Below are 27,262 nucleotides of genomic sequence, written 5' to 3'. Positions count from 1 at the left end.
GCTTCATCAAGCTTGTGCCTACTGAAGGAAAGCTTTGTGATGATGGTTGTTTTCAATTAGAGCCTGCTTTGCTTTCCAGCCAGTAGAAGGACACGTTTAACATATTTGATATTAACAACTGATTCTGTCAGTCATAGTTTCACATTACACTTTTATCCCATTTTGTGCTACTAATCTGATTGTCTTTCAGGAAGCTTCTCAACAACTAGAAGTTGATGCTAACTCTTACATATTTATAGGTAAAAGCTGTAGTTCCTGTGTGTTATTCCTGAATAACAACTTTTAAACTGTTACTATTTCCCCGATAGCTCGTGAAAGGCACACACAGAGAGCGTTTTAAGTTCACCTTCCTATTGATCTGCCCACTGTGATACATTTACGTGGTAATGTAAAGACTGTGGTGAAAGTCACATTGGTGACAAGAACTGGTTGAGTCTGCATGTTAATTCATGTATAACAAAGAATCAAATCTCTACTTGAGGCTAAAAAATAAAAAGATTATGGTGTGTCTCTTCTTCATCACCCACTGTCCCATTTACGTTCAGACAAACCATAAAAATCCAGCTGTGCTGAACTTTATAGCATTTCATTTATGGACAAGCAAGCTTTTGTACTAAAATTGCAAATGGATAAGTAAGTAACATACTTTGGTAAATGTAATTAGAAAACATAGGGATCATCTACTTTTGCTTCTTAAATACAGAGCCTTTGAAGAAAGACGGAAGCAAGAAGAAGAAAAAGAACAAAGGTTTAGAGAACGAGTTCTGCAGCAGAGGAAAATGAAACTTCAGGAAGCAACTGATAAGTTCCAGCGTGCTCATCTGCCTTTTTCTCAACCCAAGCAAATAGGTTTGCAAATTAAAATTTAACCATTATTCACAATATAAGTGTTTTTCTATTAGTAGAATATAATTGAGGCAAACAGTGTCATGCGCCGTATAGTACCAAAAGAAGGGGGGGGAAACGACCACTACTGAGACTCCACAGTCAGGCGGGTACTATATGGTGACAGTTTATTGAGAGCCAGAATCCGTAAGCAAGCATACACGTTCACGAAATAGTAACACATAACATGACACAATTACATACACAGGGAGGGTAATACGACCTGTCGATAAGGATCAAGCTGGTGGTCACAGACAGCTCAGGGATCTCAGTCCAGCTGAGAGGGAGCTCCGAAGAGCCTCCTCCAGTCTGTGTCCTTTATGCTTTTGTTGCCACATGGTCTCGGTAGATGAGCCCTTGGTTGGGTCTTATCTTTTACTCAAATACGTCATCTTCTCCCCTTCCCTCTTATTTTAATAACGAGGAGCCATAACTGCTATATCACTAAACTAAGTGCTCAGTATCACAAGTTGGTTTTACTTTTAACTTTATGTGGGCGAGGTTCTCCTTTTACTTCCCCGCCTTAGGTTTTCTCTCTCAGTGGGTTCAAATATGTTTCAGAGCCTGGGTCTTTAGGCCCTTGACATAAGTTTAGGCCTCGGAACTGCGAGAGGTGTGGCAAAGGTGGTCTTATCAAGGATGACAGTGTCCGAACAGGCGAGAGCTATGGGGCCTTCGCTCCATCCTGTCCCCCATTTCTGCACAGTCATTGCTCCCTTGTGTCCAGCTACATGGTGGCATGGGCATCACAAACAGAACAATTAACTTCACTCAAATCAATTGAATTCATATAAGCAAAACTTAACTGACAAGAAGTTCAGATCTGATATATATGACAAAATTGGGTAGAGGGAATTAAAAAAAACAACATTTTTTTTTCTAAAAATTGTATTGTGAGATATTTCATTATATTCCAGTCACAGTAAGTACATCACCTCCTTGGGATATTGTGGCTTCCTGGGTTTTCCCCACTTTTTTCACTGCTGTGTGCTTATTGCTTACAATACTGTGCTTTCACAGCTGGGGGTGAGGTGTTACAAGGCCACTGAAAGTTACTAGGATAACATGATCCGCTATTTGAATCCTTGAATATGAAATATTCAAGACTGTTCATTTTGTTTGTCATTAAGTAAAAGCAGTCCTAGCATATATTAATATATTACATAATTTTTGCTGAATTAGTCAGCTTTTTAAGCTGTTCTCTAGCTGCTGAGAAGTAATGATCACTTCAACTCCGTTCCTGCTTTCTTGGAATCAGTGCAGATTGGCAGGAGCTTTTAACAGCATCAGCCAAGTCTGATTTCCAGTCAACTTTCCAGTGTTGAAACTCTTAAGATATGGTATATTACTTAGGTATTCTTTAACAGATTTACTCTCCCAATTGCAGTTGTGCCAACTGTGAGGTAATGTCTCTGACTTCAAGATCAAATGTCAGATTAAAATAACAAAATAGAACAGTACTGTTTTAGGGCTTCTTCATGGCTCTACTGACAGCCCAGACTGTGTAGCAGTATAATGAATCACAATTTTTTTTCTTGGGTTTTCCTTTATAGCAATTCTGCCTCTGCCAGTTTCTACCCTACTTTTACTTACTTGAAAGAGGCAATACCTTGTGCCTGTCTGGGCTCTTCCTTTCTCCACTGATTCAATTATTAAGTTACAATTTGGCCTCTATAAAATATCTGCAAGCCATAACTTTGTCTTAGTGCATGAGCAGAATAATCATGATATAAATACAAAGTTACTGCTGGATTTTTCTAACCTCCTATTTTTTCAGCAGTGCAGTCTAAAAACAAATAGCAAAACTGTTGAATACGTGTTACTGTAAAGACTTAAATAGACTGGGGTTTTGTTTCAGAGGAACTAGAGATGCTCCAGCATGTCTAATCATGCTAAACCACTCAGTTTATTGTAACAGTCTGGATTTAGGCTTCCAAACTTCAGAAACTTAACCAAACCATATATGGTAAAATATTCCAATTTTTAAAATATTTTTTTCCATTGTGTTTTTTACTCTAATCTTCCTAGTCCAGACAAAAGCAGCTTTTCAGTTAGAAGAAGCTCTTGAACAAATTAAAGGATCAGTTTTAAAACCAGGACTGTGCTTGCCCAGCAGAAACAAAACCAACTTCAGGTAAGCATTTCTGTTTACTCTGATGATCAAAGGAAGTAAATTGCTTAGTGTATTCAATAAAGAGCAGACAATTACTCTTTAAGAAATTGTAGGCCATTTCTCTCGTGGCAAAGAAAGCATTTCTGTGAACTGTTCCAACGAAATGTTATGAAACATCCTTGAGTTGGTTGTGTCCATTTGGTAAAATAGCAGAGGAGATGACACAAACCTTTTCCCTTCAGCAGAATTCTGGGAGTAGTTGGTGCTAATCCAGTCCCCATTCAGTTATAGCCTGACTCAGATTGCCATGGTTATCAAACCATCTGCTGTTCTATGAATAATAAAGTATTCTGTCTAGATGATTTCTTATTCTCATCCAGATTTTTTCCTTTTGACATTCAAGGATAGTTTAGTCTATATATTCATCCCATGATCTTATCTTCTTTCCAGCTGTCATTCCTTTAAATTTCTCATCCTCTATATGTATCTTGAGCATCCTGATAACAATTTCACCTGCATTTTCATTTGATATTACATACAATTTGAATTGCGTACTTTTCACTCTACCCAAGCACTTTTTCTAAGATACCTTGACTTATCGCGAATGTTTCGTCATGCATAGTTTATCTATATGCTGTATTTGATACTCCTTCCTGATTATCCCCTTCCTAATCTCTCATTTCTTTAATGTTTCAGTTCAGGGTTTTATTTTTGTTGTTGCTGCTTTTGTTATTACTATTCTTGTAATTATTTTCTGCATGCTGTAAATTGTGCAGATGTTCAGAATAGAGATAAGTTTTGTCTAAAAGGGGTCTCCCTACTTTTGAGCTTCAGTGTGTTCTTCATTGTGATGTTAATATTCAGTTTGATTACATATCTACTGCTGATTAATACATGTTTGCAGGCGATAAACTGGGCAATTAAGAAAACATTTCATATCTCTTAGAGCTAAATACTCATGCTGTCTGCCAGTCAACACACATATAGCTCTGCAGCTACTACACTGGATTGACATAATAAAGGAGGATTGCAGCCATAAAAACAAAAAAACAAAAAATCTACCTGCTAAATATAAGTTGAAATTATGGCAAAAAAATGTAGATGTTTCTAAACCCTGTCTCAGGGTTCCTGATCGTTTGTCTCGTTTCACTCATAGGCTCAATTAAGGACAGCAGCTCAGTGCCTCTCCCCCCTGCCTTTATCATTTCTTTATTTTTCATCTTTCTTCAAACTGCTCCTTGTGCCCTAGGGGCTCACATTTTTCTCTCGGGACCTCTTCAAACCACTTACCATTTCTTACAGTATAACATTGCTGTCATTCCATATTATATCTGGATAATTTTAAAAATTCACTATCCTATAATAATGATAGTGTGTTCTTTTCCCTATTTTCATTTTTATAACCTGATTTCCTAAGAGAATTACATTTATACGTTCATATTCTTTTACAGTTTGTGTTCCCCTAGTAACCAAGTTTGAGAGAGAACTAAGAATCTAGATAATTATATTTCTACAAGTCTGAAATTCGCAATTGGGCAAGGAAGAAGTTATTCAAACAAGTGACCCCAGCATGAAAAAGGTTTAAAAGTTGAGTCCACATTGACCTATTGGCAGGTCACAAGCCAGTTAGTACAGATAAGACAGCATACAAATGTCTTGGAACCTGCCACAGAATATCTTGGAACCTGCCTCTTCCCCAGCTGGTAACTAGGAGGCCTGAGTAGGAGCCGTATGGGGTGGGTGAGGGAGGATGTAGAGAAAATTGGCCGTGTGGTAATAAGGGAAAAAGAATTAAGTTATTAGAATCATAGAATCATAGAATAGTTTGGGTTGGAAGGGACCTCTAAAGGTCATCTAGTCCAACCCCCCTGCCGTGGGCAGGGACATCTTCAACTAGATCAGGTTGCTCAGAGCTCCATCCAGCCTGACCTGGAAGGTTTCCAGGGATGGGGCATCCACCACCTCTCTGGGCAACCTCTGCCAGTGTTTCACCACCCTCAGCACAAAAAATTTCTTCCTTATATCTAGCCTAAATCTACCCCCCTTTAGTTTAAAGCCATTAATTGTAGTACAGGCTTCTGTATAGGGGCAAAGTATACAAATTAATATGAAATAAAGTTTGCTTATTCTAATGCTAACAATTCGTCTTCCTTCCTTGTGACGGAAAATATTCTATGCATTTTTGTCTGCATCTCACACAATCCCTTACTAAGCATTGAGATTCAAACTGAACACGTGCTATGCAGCATGGATTCTTCTGGTTTGCTGCAGAAGATGATAGTGCAGGCTTGTTCCCTTTAGTTTTGGTCTCAGAGCCATAGTTTGTGTGGGTCATAAAAGTGGCATTTATGTGTTTTCAGCCTTAGTTCCAAAAATTGTGCAAAATTCTCTTAGAGGGCAAATAAATTTCTTGCAAATCAGTACAGCAAAGTAAGCTTTGATACAGAAAAGCATTTTGAGAAAGTTCTCAAAGGTGAAGGTTCTTCAAAACTCACCAGTTCTGAGCTGTAAAGCTTTAAAAATGTTTTATAATCCCTTTAATTGGAAATTTTGGGACAGCTAATAACTAACTCAGATGAGGTAGTAGATCCCTTTCTGTATTTCTGTCTCTTCTTACACTTCTATAAACACTCAAACCAAAAATCTTGTATCATCTTTAGAATTTTCCCTTCCTCAGAAATATAATGTATAGAATTCATTGACAGTCCCCTTTTAAAGGAAGAAATGAATACTGTATTAAGTATTCAAGGTAAGTATGGCTGCAGACCCAACTGGATATAGGTGAATTTTATAAGATTCTAGAATTCTCAATGTCTATGTTTAAAAAGTTGTAAAATTAAATTAAGCAATGGAGACATATTACCTCCTCTTGGAGAAAAGCAAAAAATCCTGGAACACCTAATGATTGAAAGATTGTAGTCTGTGCTTGCAGCAGAGCTACTCTGCTTCTAGTAAGGTTTAGTTATTAAATGCTGAAGCAAAGATTTTGGTCAACTCATTAGCCAACAAGGATTGGGATGTGCACACATGAGGGGTGTAAATGGTGTGCTGCTCTTTGTGTACAAGATATATTTCCCTGTTTGTGTTTAAAAAGTTATATTTGATTAGGTACAGTCTTGGGATAGAAACTTGATTATGACAAATCAAAAATGATCTCTGAAAAAAGTTGGAATGTAGAAACTTTTATGAATATAAATGGTCTAAACATCCAAATGGATATCAAGAAACTTCCCCCCCCCCCAAAAAAAAAAAAAAAACCAACAGATTTTTTGGGGGCCAGGTGTATATCGGTCTGTTCCACAGTAACAAAGTCTTTAAAAGTGGATAGGTACAAAAAGCTTTTGGATAGGGAGGAATGATTCCCATTCAAAAGAATACAGAATGCAGTTTTCTGAATTCTATAAATAAATATGAGAAGTTGTTCTCCCTTTTTGCTATCAGCCATCTCATCAGAAATAATAAATTCTTTTTTAGACTCTGCCAAATATATGTCTCTGCTTAGGTCAGTGCAGTTAAGCCAAACTTTTTGGAGTATTGTATAAAATCTTCTGAAAAATAACAATAATCTTGATGGAATGAAAGTTTTCCATTGTCCTAAAATTGTAAGTGTTATAATAAATACAGAAAAGGTCTCATTAGACTATTTACCCATTTGACACAGATGTACTAAAAAGAAAAGGGATTGATTTTAACAGGAAGTATAATTTCAGATACAGAAAGAGGATGAAACAGATGAAGGCTCAGAACAAGGAACTGTGGAAACTTAAACTGAACAAATGGAGAGAAATTAAGGAAAGGGGTTATTGAGTTTCTGTACATATATTAGACATATGGTAGCCATCTCCAGCTAGGAGCAATACATATTTCTTAATAATGCATCTCTGCATTATTAAGCAGCAGAGGAGGATGAGGTCTGTGTATGTATTGCGTGACTACACTGTTCAAATTTGCTCAATGGGGGTGCCAGCTGCTAAGGAAGATAGCTTTGTGTGGCATGAAGTAGTCATATCTTCTTATAAGTTCCTACACTGCATATTGCCCATATCTGAAAGGAACCATCATCTTCACCATCACCTTCACTGAAAATGAGGAAGGGTAAAATGTGGGTGGTGGATCATCTTGTCAGGCCAGATTCTAATTTTTTTAAAAAACAGGGAAATATGTGGAAGTATGATTTTCATATTTAGTTGCATATAGACTAAAAGTTCACTTTTGCCACAAATTTTGCTAAACACCTTCGCCCAATTTAGTAATATTTAAGGGATTGTGTTGATGCCACTAAGGAACTATATATCAGAAATGCATCCTGGGAATGTTGGAAAGTATCTGCATATTGAATGGACAATAAAGTTTGGTTTGTTACTCAAAATCCAAGGATTGCTGAGACAAAGTATCATTTCAAATATTGGACCTGATCAACCTGGTAAAATAAAAGCTGGATCTCCCCTTTTTAGTAAAGGTATACATGTTTTACAAATAACTTCACTGAAGGTTTATACTGATAATCTGTTTCCAAGGTCTATTCTCCTTCTACCACCATTTGTAATCATTGTGGAGTACAACAAATACTTGATCGTAAAATAGTGAGACATCAGCTTGGCTTTCTAATCAATTGTAAGGGTTATGGCTTTACTGAACAGATCTGAGAACTTAAAGCATGGATCTGGTGAGAGATTTCTGTAAGTGCCACTCTGAATATGCCAGACTAAGGGCATTTAGGACCCTGGAACCAAAAGACAGGATCAGTGTCCTTCGCTAAACTGTTCTACCTAGGCAGTGAAGCATAGCTGGCAACCGGGTAATAGTTATATTTCCAGAAGACTAAAGCTTGATTGACCTATGAGCTGGTGGGTTTTGGGGTGTGGGTTATTTTGGGTTTTGTTTAATGCCTACCTTTCTTATTGGTTAAAGCTACTTGTTTCTTGTTTTTGTCATCCTTGATATCTACCTAGTTCTTGCTTCTTGTTTTCCGAAGCTTGGTTCCTATTCCTAGTGATCTTACCCGGCCTTGTTCCAGTTCTATCTGCTTTTTATTCTTGAACATATCTTGTTACGCACTCCCTGCCTTCCTGGTCTCTGATTGCACATTTTCCTTGTCATTTGGCTTCACATGCTTCTTGGCTTCTTTGATTCCTGGGTGTCAACCAGCCCCATGGTTCTTGCTAATTCTCATCCTGTAGAAACCTGTGGTTTCCTCTGTCTTAATTTGGGCTCACTGTGACCACAGTACCCAGCTACAATAGCTACTCCGAAGACTTTTTTCTCAGGTAGCAAATACAAATTCTTTAATGTACCACATTACTGCCATTACACATCATCAGTAGAATTGGGCTCTCTAGATACTACAAAGCCTTCCTGCTATTTGAAGTAAGGGAATATCTCACAGCATCAGTATATAGTTATCCTCTATAGAAGCCAACCTTATGGACAAATAAAGGCCATTTTGCTTGTTGGTTTTTTTTTTAAAAACACCCTCCGTGTTCTATTTCTGTAAATGACCAAGCTGTTGGCTGACATTTTCCAGAATAATTCAGCCTGAGGCAGTCACCCAACAACCCAATCACAAAAGTCTGACTATTTATAAATAACAGAAGAGAAGGTTTAAAATGGAAAGTGTTGGACAGTTTTAGATAGTACTAACAGTACCACCTGTAGTTACATATAGTATAGCTGTCCTTCACTTGCCAGGCATTTATTGATGATGTATACTGTTGGAAAGGAATATGTTTAAAAGTGTACAGTTGATGCATAGTAATAAGCCAAAGTAATAAGTTATTTGCTTGCATCAAGAATCACAGATGACACTTCATCCTCATCAGCATCTAGAAATGGTTCTTTCCATCAGAAGCAGATTTCAGCAATCGTTGGCTGGGATAAAACAATACAAGAGAGCAGTAGAACAAATGTGGATAGTAAGCAACTTCTCTTCCAGAAAAATCTGAAAGAAATGCAACAACTCCTTGAAAAACAGCATCTCAGCCACTTGGAGGTATGATATTTTCATGTGATTCATTAAATGATGCTTCTTAAATGTAATAGAAAGTTTCTTGAATGTGATAAAAATGAGAGGTCTGTTAAGCACACTTTACCAAGTAGACAACTGAGGGCAGACTGCATTATGCCTTACCAATAGATTATTTATAGTAAAATTATACATATTTTTCAGTAAGAAATCAGAAGTCTTTAAAAATGTTTGTAAGAGTAGTTTCACAAATTCTTCAAAGATATCTGTTGTGTTGTCTTTCTTTCTGTGAACGTAAGATTTGTGTCTCGGACTTCTTGGCTCTGAAGTTGCTAGCCATTAGTGTATCACAAACTTGCTAGCTCCAAACTTAAATTGGTGGCTTGCAATTGGCAGTTAAGTTTCTGCTTTGCTGATTGCTACAGCTCAGCACAAAATGCTATAGCAGTATAATTATGATAGGTCAAATGTTGGGATTTTTTTGTTTCTTGGTTTTTTTTCTGAATGTGTGGTGATTTCTTGGGGATTGACTTCAAGTCTCTTGAGATCCTTTTTTGTTATCTTTGGAATAGATGCAGGTGTTCCAGAAACAAGCCCATTAACTTTGTCTAAACTAATTTTTGGACCCAAAATCAGTTTCAAAAGTCATCTTAGAAACACAGTGAAAATCAGGAAGAACTGAGCTCCAAAGTGATTTCTTATAACTATTTTTAAGTGTGATTTTAGGTCTGTCAGTGTTGTCTTTGATTTTGGAAACATTGTCTTCAATATTACATCTTACGGAAACAAGAGGACATAATTCTGGATTCATTCTTTTATTTTATGATATCTACTGGTATCTGGACTCGTGGTGTCTAAAATGACCTTGACACTATGAAGCACCATCCCTTTATATTGGTGATGGCTAGAGGCATGGGATCATTGGTGGCAGCAGAGCAAGGGCTTTTCCTTTTAATACATCTGTATGGATAACTTTTGAAAGACTGTATACAGTTCAGATATATTTTGAGTTCTTTGATATCGATGTTTTCAGGCACATTCACCTCTGTCTTAGTACCTCCTTTGTTCTGATGGGTATTCATGAGAATCTTGAGCAGCTGATGACTAACACAGAAAATCTCACTCAACTGGAGTAAATTTCAAAAAGGTTGAGGAGATAGAAAGTACAGTTTGTACTGGCAAGGTTGTTGATTAGTGTTCAGTCTTATTTCCAAGCATAAAAGAAGGAAGAGCAAATGGCAATTTATAGAAGACAGCTGATAAAACCAAATTCTAGATAACCACTTTCAAACAAAATACAAAAAGGTCTAAGTTTGGGGGTTTTTTTTAATACCATGTTGTGCGTTTCATTGGTATAATGTTTGCAAATCCCTCCTTAAATGATGATGCTGAATTTCGCAGTAGCTGCATTAGGACATCTTAGAATTAGGAAAATAATGCAATCTTTTTGAGAAAAATGTATAAAAAGATTCTTCTTAATATATTGTAAGACATCTATGTTCTAGTGTATTTTATCAAACACAATTATCACGTTCTAATTGAATTCTAGGGAAAAACTGCTGAGTCATGCATGATTTTTTACTTTTTTTTTTTTTTAAATGTTGTCGTCAGCTTTGGACACTGCATATAATACAGGAATTTGTGTTTACAAATTAATGTATTTTTGAAAATGTTTTGGTCCTGTAAAAAATTTTGCTTTTTTTTCCAGAATGTATTTTTCTGCTACCACTAGGGGTTGCTCAGCTTCTTCCCTCTGATAAATAGTTTCAAATTATAAATATTTATACTTCAAACATTTGGACTTTCTTTCTTGAAATTACATGCTTTGGACTCTGATTAGAAAAATAGTCGAGAAAGCTATTGTCATTGTTCTAATGCCTGAGTTTTGGAAGATTAATACTTGGATTGTGCTGCTGTGTATGTGCATTGTGATTTCCTGTGATGTGAAGTAGTATTTATAATACTCTTACTAATAAAATTTATAATTTATAATTATTTATAATACTCTAACTGACATGAATAGGCTTCAGTATTCTTGTTACTGTCTGTTGTCCAAAGTCATTTCAACAGTGCTTGCCTTTCTGAAACTAATGTCAAACTATTTCACTGTGCACATGCTTTGCAGTCTAACCATCCATTGAGATCCCTTGACCTCTCTTTGTCTCTGTTTTTACAGGCCCAGCAGGATTATAAAGATTCCTAAAATTCTTTTCTTTGCTACGGGGTAATAAAGTTCTATGTAGGTCCTTACCGGTAGATACGGTGTGTTCCCTGCTTTCCATCCCTAAAAATTTGTATAGTTTCAGCAGTAAGCCAAGGTTTTTAGTGACCTTTCTACCATTCTCCAAAATTATTTTGTGTAAAGTATTGAGAGCAGTAGATTTTATTTTGTGCAACAGTTACATCTGAGCCAGTGCATCAAATTATTATTTGTTATGTGTCCATAAGTATGTTCCATTTTGAAGAAATTCATATTGTTAACTTCATTCGCAATCAAAGGTTTTGTTGCACAGTCCTTTCCTGGTTTTGTTGCAGGCATAAATAAAATCTTTAAGGTGGAGCTGGTAGCACGGTCTTTAGCTAAAGCTGCATGCAGCTTTTCACCAAAGGACATCACTCTCAAGTGTTTATCATTTTTCCAAATGTTAACTGCTCATGTTGAAATTTTCCATTCTGGCACCTGCCTTGAACTGAATAATTTAGAAAACTTCATTAAAATGGTTCAACTGTGACACAGAATAGTATTATTCATACATCTTTTTTTCTTTTCACGACTTCTTTAATTTGGTGGCCATACAAAATTGTTTTGGTCAGTGCGATATTTTTATGCTATTCCAGAAAAATACATTATGCTTGAATTAAACTGTTTGATTGATGTAACATTTTATTGTTTCACTTTTTAAACAAAATACTTGGAAGCAAGAGCTAATTCACAGACAAAACAGATATAGATTACAACATGGAGACTGTAGTTTCCTCTTCCCTCATTTATATGACCTTAATTAGGTTATTCAAGTGGTATCTGTGAAATCCAAATTTAAATCCCTTTCCGATTTATTTGAAGCAGGAATTTTACCTTGGTTCTCCTTTTTTTCCAAGCATATTGTGCAGCCATTGAAGTACTCAGTATCAGTCTTTCTATGGATACTGTTCCCCTTGGAAAAAAAAATGCTTCAATATTTATTGAAACAGGGACTGGAACCCAGGTAGCATTTCTCAGAAATTGCAACCCAAGCCATGAGGTCAGAGAGTTATTATATTATCTCAAATACAATACAATTTTGTATCCTATTATACTGTGTGTGAGTTTATATATGTTACATATAGAATTAAGTCACTGAGAAATAATGAATAATATTTTCTAAGTGATGTTCCACTGAATGAAAGCAGGAGATGCTGCAAATACATAGATATGGACATAGCCTTACTTTCATGAGTGAGTTGACCTGTATGACTGTTAGCTGTTTGTGTTACTATGCTTTTGAGGTTGGACTGTGTCTATGAAATGAAGATGTTTCAGGTAACTGATGGAAAAACTGAATTCATTTTCAAGTGCATTTGTAGTATGACTGGAATGAGTTAAACAAGGGTTCTTTCTGCAAGGTGTATTGTATCAGTCTAACTCTTCAGAGGCATAGACAAGACCAGTATGGAAAAAAGGAGTGCCCGTGTACAGTCTCTCCTGAGTGTCAAGAACGTGTAGAATGCTCAGGGCTAGTTAGTGGGAAAACAGACTCTTAAGGGGAGGGTTAGGATAAAATGGCATTGGAACTGAAGTCAGATCTGATTTTGAAGAGACCATTCAAAGACTTGAAATAGGTTTCTACAGTCACCTTAAATCTAGAAATGTTGGCCATTTTTTATGTATAACGGTGAACATTAACAGCTTTTATGTTGATCGCTTAAATTATATGACAAACTTGAGTGATTTCCCTTCTCATTTTCCTTTTGGCAAGATTGGGGGGGTCAGTTTTTATTGGCTTTCAACCAATATTGCAACATACCACTATCCTCCACGTTATTTCACCAATCCAAAATTCACATTTGCTATAAAGGCAGATTGAAATGTATAGCCAGACTAAATTATTTTACCCAAATCCTTGAACTTGTTTTGATTGTGTATTCCTCAAGAGTAGGGTTTTTTTGTGTAAAATAGTGGTTTATTCCAAGCCTGTGCTGTATAAAATGGCATTACAATCTTCATATCTGGCAATCTGGATGTTCAGTCATTTGAAGAGTGTCTTGCCTCAATTCAAACCCCTACTTGAACAGGAGATAATGTAGGATTGAAGCTGAAACAGCATTTTCAGTACAAAATAGTTTGTTTCAGAGGTAGATTAATACGTCAATAAGACTTTGCTTGTGGGTAAGTTAGGATTGTTATGCATACAGCATAGCTCACAAACCACAGAAACAGGGAAATTGAGAACCGTCATCTAATATACATCTGCTCCTCCTTTACAAGCATACATTTTTTCATAAGAATGGCCATACCTATTAACATGACTCCATTTTTGGTTTTACATTCATACACATATATCCATATACATATACGTGTATCTATGAAACACTCATAGATAGCTATGCACTAAATTATTTCTATCATACTTCATAGCTATTTTTAAGTTATTTGTTTTACTAGAACAGAATAAATTGTTTAGAAATGTAGTTAAAGGAGAGGAACAGGGGAAGAAATAGCAGTATCTGATCTTTAGTTTACTGCAGTTATGGTAATAATAAAATGTTTGCTTGCAGGAAAGGAGTGGAAAGATACAAAAGTTTGTGCGTACTGGTCTGTCAGGATGCTATATTATATTATGATAAGTTGGCATTGTCAGAGATAGTATATACTAATGTCTCAAGGGGATGTTGGGAAATCTATTGCTTTCTCATCAAGATTAAAGTGTCACTGTCCAGAATAATTCTACCCCTTTGAAGATGGCAGAGCTGTGTTTTGCTTTTTAAAGAGATAAACCTCTTTCTGTGAAGTGGAAAGCAAAACAGAATTTAACTACTTTTTTCTTCCAGTATTCTGCTTCTGTCCTAGCAGGCTCATGGTGGCCTGGGTGCACAGAAACTTAGTCACTTTTTTCAATTTTGTACTGCATTAATTTTTATAAATCCCCAGCGGCACTTCTATGGGATTTAGTAGCTTGAGCTTTGCTGTGCAATTTATGCCCGATACTGGCATATCTCCATAAGGAAGTATGGCTCACCAACTGGGAAATAAAGCATTAAACCAGATGCCCAGAATTCTGAGGACAGGAATAAGCAGAGAATAACTGGGACCCAGGAGAGTGAAAGATCTTGTGACAAACAACTTAAAGAATCACACTGTTTCAAACAGTGGCAAGAAAAAAAAATCAATACCAGCCTTTAAATTCAGTAGGCTGTTTAGGGGAAGGTAGATGCTGAAATCTTGTACATGTTCTTATAAATCATGTCTGTAAAGCTCTTAAGAGGAATATATGTCTTGAAAAATATCGGATCGAAAAAATGGAATTTGTAAAACAGGTAACGTAACAGTCACAAAATATTTTTTTCAAGACAAGTGATTATATTAATGAAGCATGCAGTGACTGTTGGCAATTACATGAAACTGTCTCATTAGAGAAACATTTCTAGAGAGGTATAAATATATATTATTCAACAACACTCTTGGATATATGGTTTAACTTTTAGGTTGCCCTGTGTGGAGTCAGGATTTGGACTCAATGATCTTCGTTGGTCCCTTCCAACTCAGGATATTCTATGATTCTTAAAGTATTTCTGTATCTGACCTTTAGGATTTCCTGATATAAATCCACCTTCTGTCTTGGTTGCTGCTGTGCAGTGCACAAGATAGAGTGGAAACATGTTAAAAACTGTTCCATCTTTGCAATGTGTTTATGTTGCTAAAAGATGTAATGCTCTTTAGACTGCAAAAATGTATACTAATCTTTTAGCAAGTCAGAGAGACCTGGTAGGATAGTTCCTCAGCTGAACTATGGATAATTTTAAAAATTATATTCACACACTGTATAGTTGTGGGTCTTTTAGGAGGTGTGTACTGGTCAAATAGTATTAATAATTTTTTTCTGATGCTACAGCTCCAGTTCATTCAAATCTGTCAACCCTAATGCTTTGCCTTATTTGTGTATTTTACATCAAAATCTGAAGAAGAATAAACCAGAAAGACAGATTCTGAGTTTTCTAGAAGACGAAGAAATAGTTTCCTCCATCAGTTATTCTTTCCTTCTTTCCCCATAAATCAGACTTTGTTGGAAAGCTTTTCTGAAAAGAATAATTTCAGGACTTTGCGTCTCATCATTCAGACCTTAACCATCAGTGAGAGGGAGGATTATTTCTTTGCTTTAAAATGGAAAAAAATCTCTGAGAATTATTTCCCCTTCATTTTTGTCTCTAAAGTATTGTCTAGAAATAGCTGCATCTACGAAATATTTTTTAAAACTTCGTTTCTCCTACAACCTGCAAATTCCAAAAAAGTGAAAATGCATAAGTTTTAGCTGATCTCCTTTATCCTTTTTTGGGATAACCAAAATGACATTGAATATAACATGGATTGTAAATAACTTAATTTGCTCATTGAATTATGTCATTGCATTTTATATATAACATTAAAATTATTATTAGTTAAGCAATTGAGTTAAGAACTTCTAGAATTAATATTGCATATGCATGCCTAATTTTTCTCCATGTCTGTTTGCCTCATGATGGTTTTCAATTATGCAGACCCATGTTATTTTTGCATGACCCCGTCTCTTAAATGTGCAGGGTGGATGGTGCCTGTTCAAAGCAAATTTATTAATGGGTTAGAAACAAAAAAGGGACTAATACATTGTGGTGCTCAGTGCCCCAACATTTAATCATTTAATGATTTTAATAGTATTTAAAAACCAGCATTATGAATTCTATTTCTGGAGCTGAATGACTAGGTTAGTTTGTGAGAGAGTTAGGCACCTGGAGTAAGGATCCCAAGAACCAGCACTCTGAGTACTGAGATGCTAAATTAATTAATAGAAAGCAACAGAGAGAAATGTTTAGCTGAAAACCTGTTTCCTACACAGTTATGTACATTTACCTCAGGACTTCATTAAAAATGGAAGTCAGAGTGAAACCCTGACACTCAGTGTTCAGATCACATATTTTTAAAAATCCTTCATTACAGCTTACTGAAGTACTTGAGTGCCTAAGAAATTGGAAACTTGAGTTCTTTTTATCCCAAGGAGTTTGAACCTGTGTTTCTAGCATCCTGTAATAATTTTCAAAACAAGCAAATCGGGTCCTTTTAAATAGTCAGGTTCATAGATAGCTAGTTTCTGTATCCTAGATAGCTTGGGGGGAAATCAGGCACCTAGGAGTTAGCCTAGGAAAGACAGGGGTGTTGGTAGAAAGCTTTATTCTGGTCATCCTACACCTCCATAGCTTCTTTGGTGGGTTTGGCAGAGTATTCTGGATCTCTTGTGTAACATAAGCATCAAAATCCTGCCTCAGTGACATTTGCTTTCTTGGGTCTGCCCAAATCTCCTGTGAAGTCAGTATTGTGTAGTGCCATGTACTTTATGTTTTCCAAACTTGCATAGGAAAGAGATTATTAATTTTCTAATGGACTTGCCCATTCCATAGTTGGTAAACTCAAAACCAGTAAAGGTGTTTAGGTACCTCACTGGCTTTGAGAAGTAGCTTTGTATCTGTGTAAACCATCCCTGGAAGTCACCATCCCTGGAAGTATTTAAAAAACGGGTAGATGAGGCGCTTAGGGACATGGTTTAGTGGGCATGGTGTTGTTGGGTTGATGGTTGGACTCGATGATCTTGGAGGTCTCTTCCAACCTTAACGATTCTATGATTCTATGATTCTAAACATTGGTATCTTTTACTTCACAATGAATGTGAAGTATCTCATTATATATACACACATATAACACACAAAGAAGTCCTGTAAATAAACCAGTCGAAATGATCAAAAAAAGCAAGTAGTGTGAGAGGTGAGGGGCCTGGGTTTTCAGAGTAGGTAGCATTTTTCTAGCATTTATCTTCAGAAGAGTGTTCCCATTCACCTCTTGGAATTGTGTGCAGTCAGCACTTCGTTTGCAGAAAATGTCAAATATACATATACCAGCTCTTTAGTGTGATAGCGTTCTGACAGAGTCCTTTGGCAGAAAATTCACTTGTCAGGTTCTCTTAAAATTTTACTCGTTTCAATGTTGTTCTTTCATTTGCTTCGTGAAAGATTTCTTAGGTTCATGTTTTCTCTTTGTTTTAGTATTTTACTGAAATGAAATTGTTTGACACAGCTGTTCTAAGTCTGAAGACATATAAGTGACCTCTTTAACTCCTCATAAGTATTTCCTTTTCCAGAGTACCAAGTATGTGGACAGGCTGGGTTTAGATTTCATGCACTAGGACATAAGATAATGCAAGCAACAGGCAATACAATAAATTTTACTTATATAACAGAAACAATATGCAAATCCAGAAAATAAAAAGATAGTACACTCTATGAACATTTTTGTTTCCTTATCATCCTGTAATATTCTCACAGATTACATCAAGTTAAATCATTGGGATTTCCAGGTTTAGTTCCCTGTAGCTATTGACCACTAAAAAAGAAAAATAATTGTTGAACGCTTTTTGAGGTCTGCATAAGTAGTTCTAGTTACGCATTTTTACAAGAAAATGTGACATTCACTTTTACTACAGAGTAGGCTAGAAAGGGAAATAAAATATTTAAATATTTTAGTGAGGATGATAAGCATCTTTAATGTGTGAAATGATGAAATTGTATGATGCAACAAAACAAATGTAAATTAACTAATTTTGCATGAACTAAGTAAAAGTGAGTATGCGTTTAAATGAGGAATCCTTCTTTATCCTTTAGTTCCCAACTTATTTCTGGAGGTTGCCTCAACTGAGGTTTTGTGTTCCCATGAGGTTTTGTTTTACAAGGAGAGTAAAATTATGTATAATGCAGGATCAAGTCTACTTTCAACCTCTGGAGCACAACTGGGTAGAATTTTTTTTTACCTTAATTTTTTTAAGTTGCAACTTTTCTTGCACCCTCCAGATTTACCAGTTTAAGATAACCTTCTATCAGAACAGGTTTTTCAAAATAATCCTTACAAAATTTTTCCTCTGTTTAACTTAGTCATTTTAGAAACACATGTGTAGCTATACAGGTGCAGTTTCCAGATTAGACAAGAAGTAAGCCTGGCACCTATAATTTCTTTGTACTGTTTTTTTCCCATCTGAAAATCTCAAAGTTATTTCTTAAATTTGGCCTAGTACAGAAAACTCTGAGCATATACCTTTTCCTTGTTTGGTGAAGTTCAAGCAGAGGTTAACAATATAATTTAGCCAAACATAAAGGTTAATAAATAACTAACAAAGCATTATTTATTCTTTTCTATTAGAAAGACACCAGTTTGTATAGCTTTAGTCTGAAAATGTTCCCTAAAGGGATCTTTCCCCACTCTTGGTTCTTTGTTCTTCTATTTAGTTTCTTTATCTCAGGTCATAACTATAATGGAAGACTGCACCAACCTCTGAACATTTAGTGCAAGATAAGATTTAATTCAATCATAAAAAATCTTTCAGGACTCACTAAGCTTTTTTTGCTGCAATTTAAAATATTTATACAGCTATAAACTATGCAATATTATGGTATAACAATTTTATTAGAATAAACAAAGTTTTACTACAAAAATATGTTCTTATTCAATAATTAATTTTATGCATTCTTTAGTAAGTTTTCAAAATATTAATTCTATTGCATTTGCCAGGGGATATATAATCACTTACCTAGGTTAACAGATTTTGCTACTTGAAACATTTTCCGTTTAAAGTCACTAATAAAAAAAAATTCTTAATTGCATAAATTGCATGTCTAATGCAGCTTCTTTTAGTTTTTCACCATGATTTTTTCCAACATATGATATAAAATCACTTAGCTGCTTAGTTGTGTGGAAGTGGCAGAGAGAGAGGGAGTGTATGGGAATGCGAAAATAGTTGATGTGCATGTTTTCCTTGATGTTTATGTGTATTTTCAAACCTTGAACTTAAAAAAAACTATGTATTTAAAACCATGTCAGGCATCTCAGTGTTTGAATGGAGAAGTGTTAGTAAAGAAAATGCCTACATAGTACATACATAAAGTCGTCTCACTGGCAATTTATATGGTGCCTGTTGCTCTTATTCATCACTACATCAGTGTTTGACAAAGAAGTTGGGGGAGTGGATGAGGCCTTCCTATGCCCTTAGATCTGATCTGTCCTCATAGATCAAATGATACTTTCTTCTTTCTGAAAGATGAGAAGAGGGGCTTTCATGGGGGGGGTTGTTAATCACTGTGATTATGATAGCTGAGATGTTTTCTGTGTTTGCCATGACAAAGTTTAAATCCTCGTCACTCAAGGCACTTTGTATGAAAATAAACATATTAGTGGAAATTATGGAAAAATTCCAGTTTGGGGCAGATCCACTATCAAATCTGCATTTTTATGGATTCTCTTGAATTTTGTAAACTCCCTTACATGTTAGAGTACAAAAACCATCCTGTGCCATAGGGCAATCCAGAAACAGTAGTGTTGTTTAGACAAATCTTGTTCCTTTTTTGATGTGTAGAATTGATATAAAACTATAGGATTAAATTTGTTGAACTGTGCAGCTCTTTCCTCCGAATTTCATGCCCAAACCACATCATTTTCTTTTGCAGTTGAACACAGGTGAATTTTGACTTGATGGAAACATCCGTGGTGCTACGACCCCAAGTTGTAAAAAAAACAGGGTCAATATTGATTGTATTTTAGCCTAAGCTCTCATTAATTAAAAATTACCATCAGCAAAAAAACATTTCTGATAAATGTAACAGTCTAGTTTTATGCCTGTATTTCAGAATTTTCATCAAGAGGTCAAGAAAACAGATGATTCAGAAAGCTTGTCAAGCCTTGACAGTCTTGAGGCTGGAGAACAAAATAGAAATTACACAACACCAAGTGAATCATCTTTGACTACACAGTGTGACTGTGCCCTGTACAATCCAGAAAAATCACAGACTAGGAATAATGGTTTGCTTTATGCAGCTCAAAGTACTTCTAAAAATATGCATCTAAATAATTGTCTGAGAAATGTAGATTCCCAAAACAACAACTTACCTATTCATGATCTTTTAGCTGAACATAATGTTCTGACTTTGTAAACAATTCTAAAGAGGAATCATCTGTTTCTCACAGATCTGAAAAAAAACCTGCAGAATTCTCTACCTCTGGTAAGCAATCTCTAAATAATGCATTTAGTTTTCTGCAAAATATAGAAGAAGAAAGAAGCAAGCCATCTTCTGGAACGGCTAGCACGTTAGCCACTGGTCATCCTGTTTTCAATCCTAGCAAAGCCCGGGCCAGCCCTAACTCTATTCCAGGAGAAAGAGTTCAGGATCTGATGCAAGATCAGAGTTTTAAAATGACCCTACAAAAAAGAACTATATCTGTGCAAACCTCCAGTCAACCTATTGCAACATCTGTAATCTTATTTCCTAATCAGGGATGTTCCACTGGCATTCCCAGTACAGCTGATACATTACCAAAGCACAAAAACATCAGTATGGAGTTTTTAAAAAATACCTCAGGAAAAATGATTGAAACAAAAGAAGAAAATATTAAATGTATTGATGACATTAATCCAGGATCATCTTTATTCCAGGACATACCAAACGCCTCAGTTCTGTGCGATGTTAAGCAACAGAGTAACAAAGAGGAAAAAAAGGGAAATATGGTAGAAACTATGTCACTGGTGTCTGATATGGAGTTAAATTCTGGCACTTCTGCACAACACAAAACCCTGAAAAGCAATATTCTTGAAAGAAAAAGAGCACGATTATTCACAAGTATCTTAAAGGAATCTAAATATGAACCCAGTCATTTCAACGCTGTGGTTATGAATCACGGGATCAGTTTTGGAACTCGACCTGTGTCTTCTATAAGAGACAGTTTAGAACTGGCAAAAATAAAAAAGAAAATTGCAGAAAATGAAAAATACAATAGAAAGATAAGATGGTGTGATCAAATTAACCAGATAATAATAGAAAATAATGAAAAATGCTATGAAAAAAACACCAGTGAAATATCTTCTGAACAGCTGCAATATGTTCAAACTACAAATAATGCTCCTAAGACTAATTTAGGTATTGTTGCTCAACCTTCAAACCCCAAGTTCATGAAAAATCATCAGGAAAACTCTCATATATCAAAACCAAATGTTAATACTGAAGAATCAAATAAAGAATGCACATCTCTGAATATGTTTATGTTTACTGGATCCTTTTCTGCTAAAAAAGCTTGGATGGTATCAAAAGACAAAGAAAGTAAACCCCCAGTATGTAGTAATAATTCTAAAATTAATGAAGTTAATCAACTCAAAAATAAGGCAAAAATAACTAGAAGACCAAGATCTGTAAGAGCCCAGCCAAGTTTTATGCCCAAGAAGAGAATAGGCACTATAATCCGACCGCAGTCAGCCGCTGAAGCCAGCAAAACTCTAAAAGCTCCAGGGAAATTGTTAGCACCTCACCCACCATCCGCACCTCTGCCAGGAAACAGAAGTGGCGAAAACACAGCCAGCCCTGGGTGTCAGCCACTGCTGCCTTCAAGTCTTCGAGCTACCACTACCAGCGGGAATGATTTAAATGAAAGGCACGTTTTGTTAGCAGATCAGGTTTTAAATAGAAACGGTACAGAAAACAGTGAGAATATTACTTGTTGTTTGAACTTGGCCACTGCGATATCTACACCTGGCTGCAGCACAGCCAAATATGAACCTTGGGCAAAAAATACTTGTTCTGTAAATAGTGTTCAGACAAGCGCCTGTCAAGATTATTCAGTAACCTGCACTGAAAGAAGACCTGCTAATGCAGAAAATGGATTACATCTCCATCATATTCCAGCAGCTGGAAAAACAAGTACCTCCTGGCAAGGAGTGCATACTGCCCGAGCTCCAGAAGACGCTGCTACTGGTAAGAGTCATGTTTCTGGGTTTGGGGTGGGGGCATGTTCAGAAGAAAGTCTTTTTCAATTACATCACAAATTTGGTTTCAGTTAAACACCCAGCCTTTCATCCATTCATACAATATAGCCAGTTTTAACAAGTTTTCACCATTTGTCACTGTCATTTCTATTCTAGCAGTGCCCAGAGGCCTCTCAAACGTCGATCCCCATTTTTAATAGCTCTCTGCAATATTAAATGAAAAGGAAGTATTTTCCCTGAGATGATATTCCTGACTAATGAGCAGATGTGACAGGTGGTCTAAATAATGATATAGGAGGAAGTGAGTAAGTTTATATGAGCAAGTTTTACAAGGTAACTGGGAGTCACAGCTTGTTGTCCGACAGTCACTGCCACCTGAGTGAAAGAAATGTAGATCTACCATGTTTTTAAATGCTGACACTGTAAATGCCTAAAATTATTACGTTTTAGTCCCAGTAATACAATTAATGCTCAGAAAAATCAAATTAAATTTAAAAATAAAGAGCTTCTACCAGACAAATTTTGCTGTGCTGCAGAACATGCCTGATTTATAAAGAATTTTAAGAAATTTTAGGACCAACCCTGCATTTTATTAAAAATTAACCTTGGGAACAATATGATGCAGAGGTTGATTGGTAAAACAGAGGAAAGATGCGTAAGAAATTTTGGGAGAATAAACTTTAATCTCCTGTTATTTACATTTCAAAATATGTTTCATGTTTTTTGATTTGCCTTGTTTTTCCTCTGCAGCCTAGCTATATTCTGTGCCTTGGGCACTGATGGCATCCTTGTGCTTGTAATCTGTATGTTGTGTGCTGGTTTGCTTCCTATTGAGGGCTGCAGCTGGAGGCAGAGCTCTTGAAGCTGTAGATCCTGCTTCAGGTACAAGCAGCACTCCAAACCACTTAACGTACTGGGATCATCCCGAGGATTGGCCATGCAGCTCAAAGATACTTTCTAGCAAAATAAGTAATTCCCATAACTTTAAAAAAACTAATTTTCTAGTTTTATCTACAGTAATACATAGTTTTAACCTTGGAGTGATTCAGAACGGTTTTGTTGTGTAAAAGCAGAGGTAGGTGAATATTCTTGGCCTAAAGCAGGGGTGGGAAATGAGAAATGTTATCTGCTTGTCCATTCCAGTTCAAAGTCAAACAGATGAGCTTAAGATATGTGTGACTTCAGTTAACCTATTTGATTTTACATTGGAAATGAAGTCTTGCATTACCATGCCTTGCCTCCAGCAGAGATACTTGCCTCTTGATGTCCTTATTTGCACATCAGATCAATGAATCGGGAAATTTACTCGGTCAAAGTTGTGTGCACTGCTAATACTGTCTTCACTGCAACTTTAAATGCTACATCCCCAGTGTCACATAGCTCCAGCTCCTTTAGAGGAAGAGCTGAGTAACCTCTTTTTAAAATTTGGGTGGGTGGCCCTCTCTCAGTATCTGCTTAGAATTTGTGTTTTGAAAGTCTTTATTTTAAATACTCTAGATAACGCTTAATGACTTACTATTATTTGTTCTATTGCCTGCAAATGCACATAGATCACCATAGTCTTTGTCCTGAAGTGCTTGTTATGAAAGACTGAATACTGCATTGTTCTTGAGTAAAATATCTGCTGTGGCACTATTAGAGAGTTCAGTGAGGTCTGTGAGGACAGCGTAGAAAATGTGATCTGTTGCAATGGTTGGCAAAATGTACAGAAAGAATAAGTGAGAACAAGATGAATAAATAAAATTGTTGTCCATGAGGGTCTTCCTTTAACTGGGCTTCCAGGCTTCAAGCGGTACATCTTCTGGCTGACACATATTATACTGTAGCTGGATATTATAATTATTTTAAGTCCTTTGGTGTTCAGTCAGTAAAATGCTGTAAAAATGTGTTTAACATTTAGCCTGTGACAAATACGGGACTAATTCACATGCTTATAGTTGAACAGGGGTAGACTTCTCAGTATCTCATGCTCTTAAAGATACTATTGCTTATTGTATTTTTGTCTTACATTTCTCAAAGGAGTCTTTTCGTAGGCATAGATCTAGCATGTCTTGCAAACTAGTTGAGTTGTTGATCCGTATCAATAAAGCAACTTTGGATTTTATTTTTCAGAAAACATTATGTGATTATTAATACAACAAGGCATTTCTTCTTTGCTTCTTTTTAAATTTTCCTCCGTATTCAATATAACATGATCACATTTCCTTTTCTTTTTAGGTGCTATTCAGCACCATGTGTCACATTACAATAATTCACATATAACTAAACGGCAACCTTTTAAAGCTAATGTGTCCCATGTTACTATTGATGGCAGCATCCAGATGACTAGTTTCAAATCTGCCTCTAGGATCAATGAATTGGAATTCTGCTTTGTTAAATATCACTGTAATAACAACTAAAGAAATACAATTCTGTTAAAATCACTAAAAGACCTCTTGGTCTAATCATGAACTGTACATTAAACTGCACATGTAAATATTTATTATGTAAATAAATAGGTAATTTATCTTCCCAAGTATAAATCAAGTAACTGCATTTACAAATGAGAATATAGTATCTCCTTGGACATGTAGATTCCTGACTTGCACATGAAAATGCTGATTTGCATCTCCAGTTTGTATGTACACGAAAGTGTAATTAAGAACTTAATTTTAATTTTGAAACTTGATGCTTTAATTTTGAAAATGTATTATTACACCAGACAAAACTGAGATAAATTTGAAGTACAGTGTCTACGTTAGGCCTCTCTAGCCAAGGGAAAATACTATACAGCAGTACTGTCATTAAAATTAGTATACAGATATATAATTTAGTAAGATTAACTACAAAATCCCAAGCTGTAGAACCAAGGTTTTAAACCATGACTTTGCATTCAAATCACACCTGTGAGGCCATACCTGGAGTCCTGTGTCCAGTTCTGGGCTCCTCAGTACAAGAGAGACATGGACAGACTGGAGAGAGTCCAATGGAGTGCCACAAAGATTATGAAGGGACTGGAGCATCTCTCCTAGGAGGAAGGGCTGGGAGAGCTGGGACTGTTCAGCCTGGAGAAGAGAAGGCCATGGGGGACCTTATCAACATCTATAAATACCTGGAAGGAAGGTGCAAAGAGGACGGAGCCTGGCTCTTTTCAGTGGTGCCCAGCGACAGGACCAGAGGCAATGGGCACAAACTGAAACACAGGAGGTTCCTTCTGAACATCAGGAAACACTTTTTTTTTCTGTGAGAGTGACCGAGCACTGGCACAGGTTGCCCAGTGAGGTGGTGGAGTCCCCATCCTTGGAGACACTCAAAAGCCATCTGGACATGGTCCTGGGCAACCAGCTCTAGGTGGCCCTTCTGTAGCAGCGGGGTTGGACCAGATGACCTCGAGAGGTCCCTTCCCACCTCTACCATTCTGTGATTCTGTGAATCAAATAAACTGTGTGAACTATTACATGTTTCCTGCACGGTGTTACGTAATCTTAACAAATGTTGAATCCACTAAGATATAAGATAAAGCATCTTGGCAACAGGCATTTACTGCGTTGGACAATTAAACTTTAGGATTATTCTCTAAATGCAACTTATTTTCTAAAACATTACTTTTTGGCACATTATGCAGTATTTGTTATACCATAGTTCACTGTCTGTTCATTCTCCCTCTTACTTGGTAAGGCTACCTTGTATCTTTGTACAGACCATCGTTATTATCTGGGATTCAAAGTGGGGCTTCGCTTAACCTGCTTATAAATGTCCACATACAATCCACATCTGTATCCTATAGTCCTATGCTAACATGAAATTAAATGTGCCTTAGAAGTGCCTGGTTCTCTCTTTTCACTGTAAGAAAATACATTTAGCAAGATCAGATGTAAACATATACACAAGGTAAATATCTAAATTTGGACAGAGACATTTACTCACCATTACTAGTTTTACTACTACTGTCTTTATCATGGTTTTACACATTTTTGGTTTATTTTTGTATGCATGTCATTTAAGGTGTTGTTCCTGTTACAAAACAAAAGCAGGTTTTTGACAACCACGAAAATAAACATAGAGCTTTTTCAGAACACAGAAGACAAAGTGTAGCTTCTAAAAGATGGAAGCCAACTCATCATGCACAGGTAAATACTAAATACTATAAAAAATAAAAAGCTTATTTATCCTCAAAATGGAAAGAGTTTCAGGAATATCAAAGATTTGTTCAGTGTCACACAATTTTGAATCAATGTGCGTAGTCACCTTGCAGTCACTGCTAATGAAAAGAATAAAACCAACTAGAATACATCACTGTATTAGTATACACTAATATTTTTGCACTTGAAAACATTAAGTAATATGAAATAATAAAAATGTTCAGAAAGTAGTATAGTTACCTTAAATTACACTTAAAATATTCTTATAATATTTTTGACAGAATTCGTTACGTACTGTCCAGCTGAGTTCTGTTCAATCTCCATTTGATCCAGTACAAAATATGAATAACACCTATAAGTCTGATGAAGGTATAGTAACACATCTCAGTCCAATTCTTTGTTATACATAAAGTAGTGACCTAATATATCCACTGTGTAACATCACTTGTGTCTTTTGGCATCAGTGATTTTAAGAAAGAAAGGGTAGTTTGTTGTGTAGACCTAATTTTTTTTTTCCACAAAAATGTAAGATATAGCATCACATGTCACGATATTGATGGTTTTATAAATGCATTACAACATATAGTCAAGTTTCATTCCATTCCTGTTTGTATTTAACTGTATGATAGCTGTATGTATCATACATAACTGTATGATATGGACAGGTATTGCTTGCTATATATTTCCAAAGTCGGTAGAACTTGCTCTGGTGCCAATTGTAAGATGCATTAGTGATCTTAATTATGTCATTTTCTGACATATCATGCTTCTTGACTTTGCCACCTTTTAATGTGAATTTTGCGCGTTTCGCAGACCTATAGTCATGAAAGCAATCAGTATATTTAAATGTCATGCGCTCTTCTCATTTGAAGCTACCCCTGTAATCTCTTCAGTTTCAGAAAGTACTGTTCAGTTTCTTATGGCAGAAAAACTAGCAATAATTATGTCATTTTCTGACATATCATGCTTCTTGACTTTGCCACCTTTTAATGTGAATTTTGCGCGTTTCGCAGACCTATAGTCATGAAAGCAATCAGTATATTTAAATGTCATGCGCTCTTCTCATTTGAAGCTACCCCTGTAATCTCTTCAGTTTCAGAAAGTACTGTTCAGTTTCTTATGGCAGAAAAACTAGCAAGTACACCAGCTGCAGAATGAAATCCAG

At 36.1% G+C, this 27,262-nt stretch overlaps 1 protein-coding gene across 1 annotated transcript in view; it reads left to right on the top strand.

The window, feature by feature from the left end:
• KIAA1377 (KIAA1377 ortholog) overlaps positions 1–27,262 on the top strand; it is a 41,203-nt gene that overhangs the window by 9,386 nt on the left and 4,555 nt on the right. Inside the window, 10 exon segments of the mRNA XM_009326352.1 lie at positions 704–849; positions 2,914–3,019; positions 8,789–8,987; positions 19,854–20,151; positions 20,154–21,965; positions 24,194–24,367; positions 25,961–26,085; positions 26,379–26,466; positions 27,191–27,251; positions 27,253–27,262. The exon segment at positions 27,253–27,262 is cut by the window's right edge and continues 154 nt beyond it. Of these exon segments, the coding sequence (XP_009324627.1) occupies positions 704–849; positions 2,914–3,019; positions 8,789–8,987; positions 19,854–20,151; positions 20,154–21,965; positions 24,194–24,367; positions 25,961–26,085; positions 26,379–26,466; positions 27,191–27,251; positions 27,253–27,262 (3,019 nt within the window).

This window comes from Pygoscelis adeliae, unplaced genomic scaffold (assembly GCF_000699105.1).
Source record: "Pygoscelis adeliae isolate BGI_AS28 unplaced genomic scaffold, ASM69910v1 Scaffold686, whole genome shotgun sequence".
Classification (NCBI taxonomy): Eukaryota; Metazoa; Chordata; class Aves; order Sphenisciformes; family Spheniscidae; genus Pygoscelis; species Pygoscelis adeliae.
Note: the sequence above shows the minus strand (reverse complement) of the source record. Positions and strands in the feature narration are given on the sequence as shown.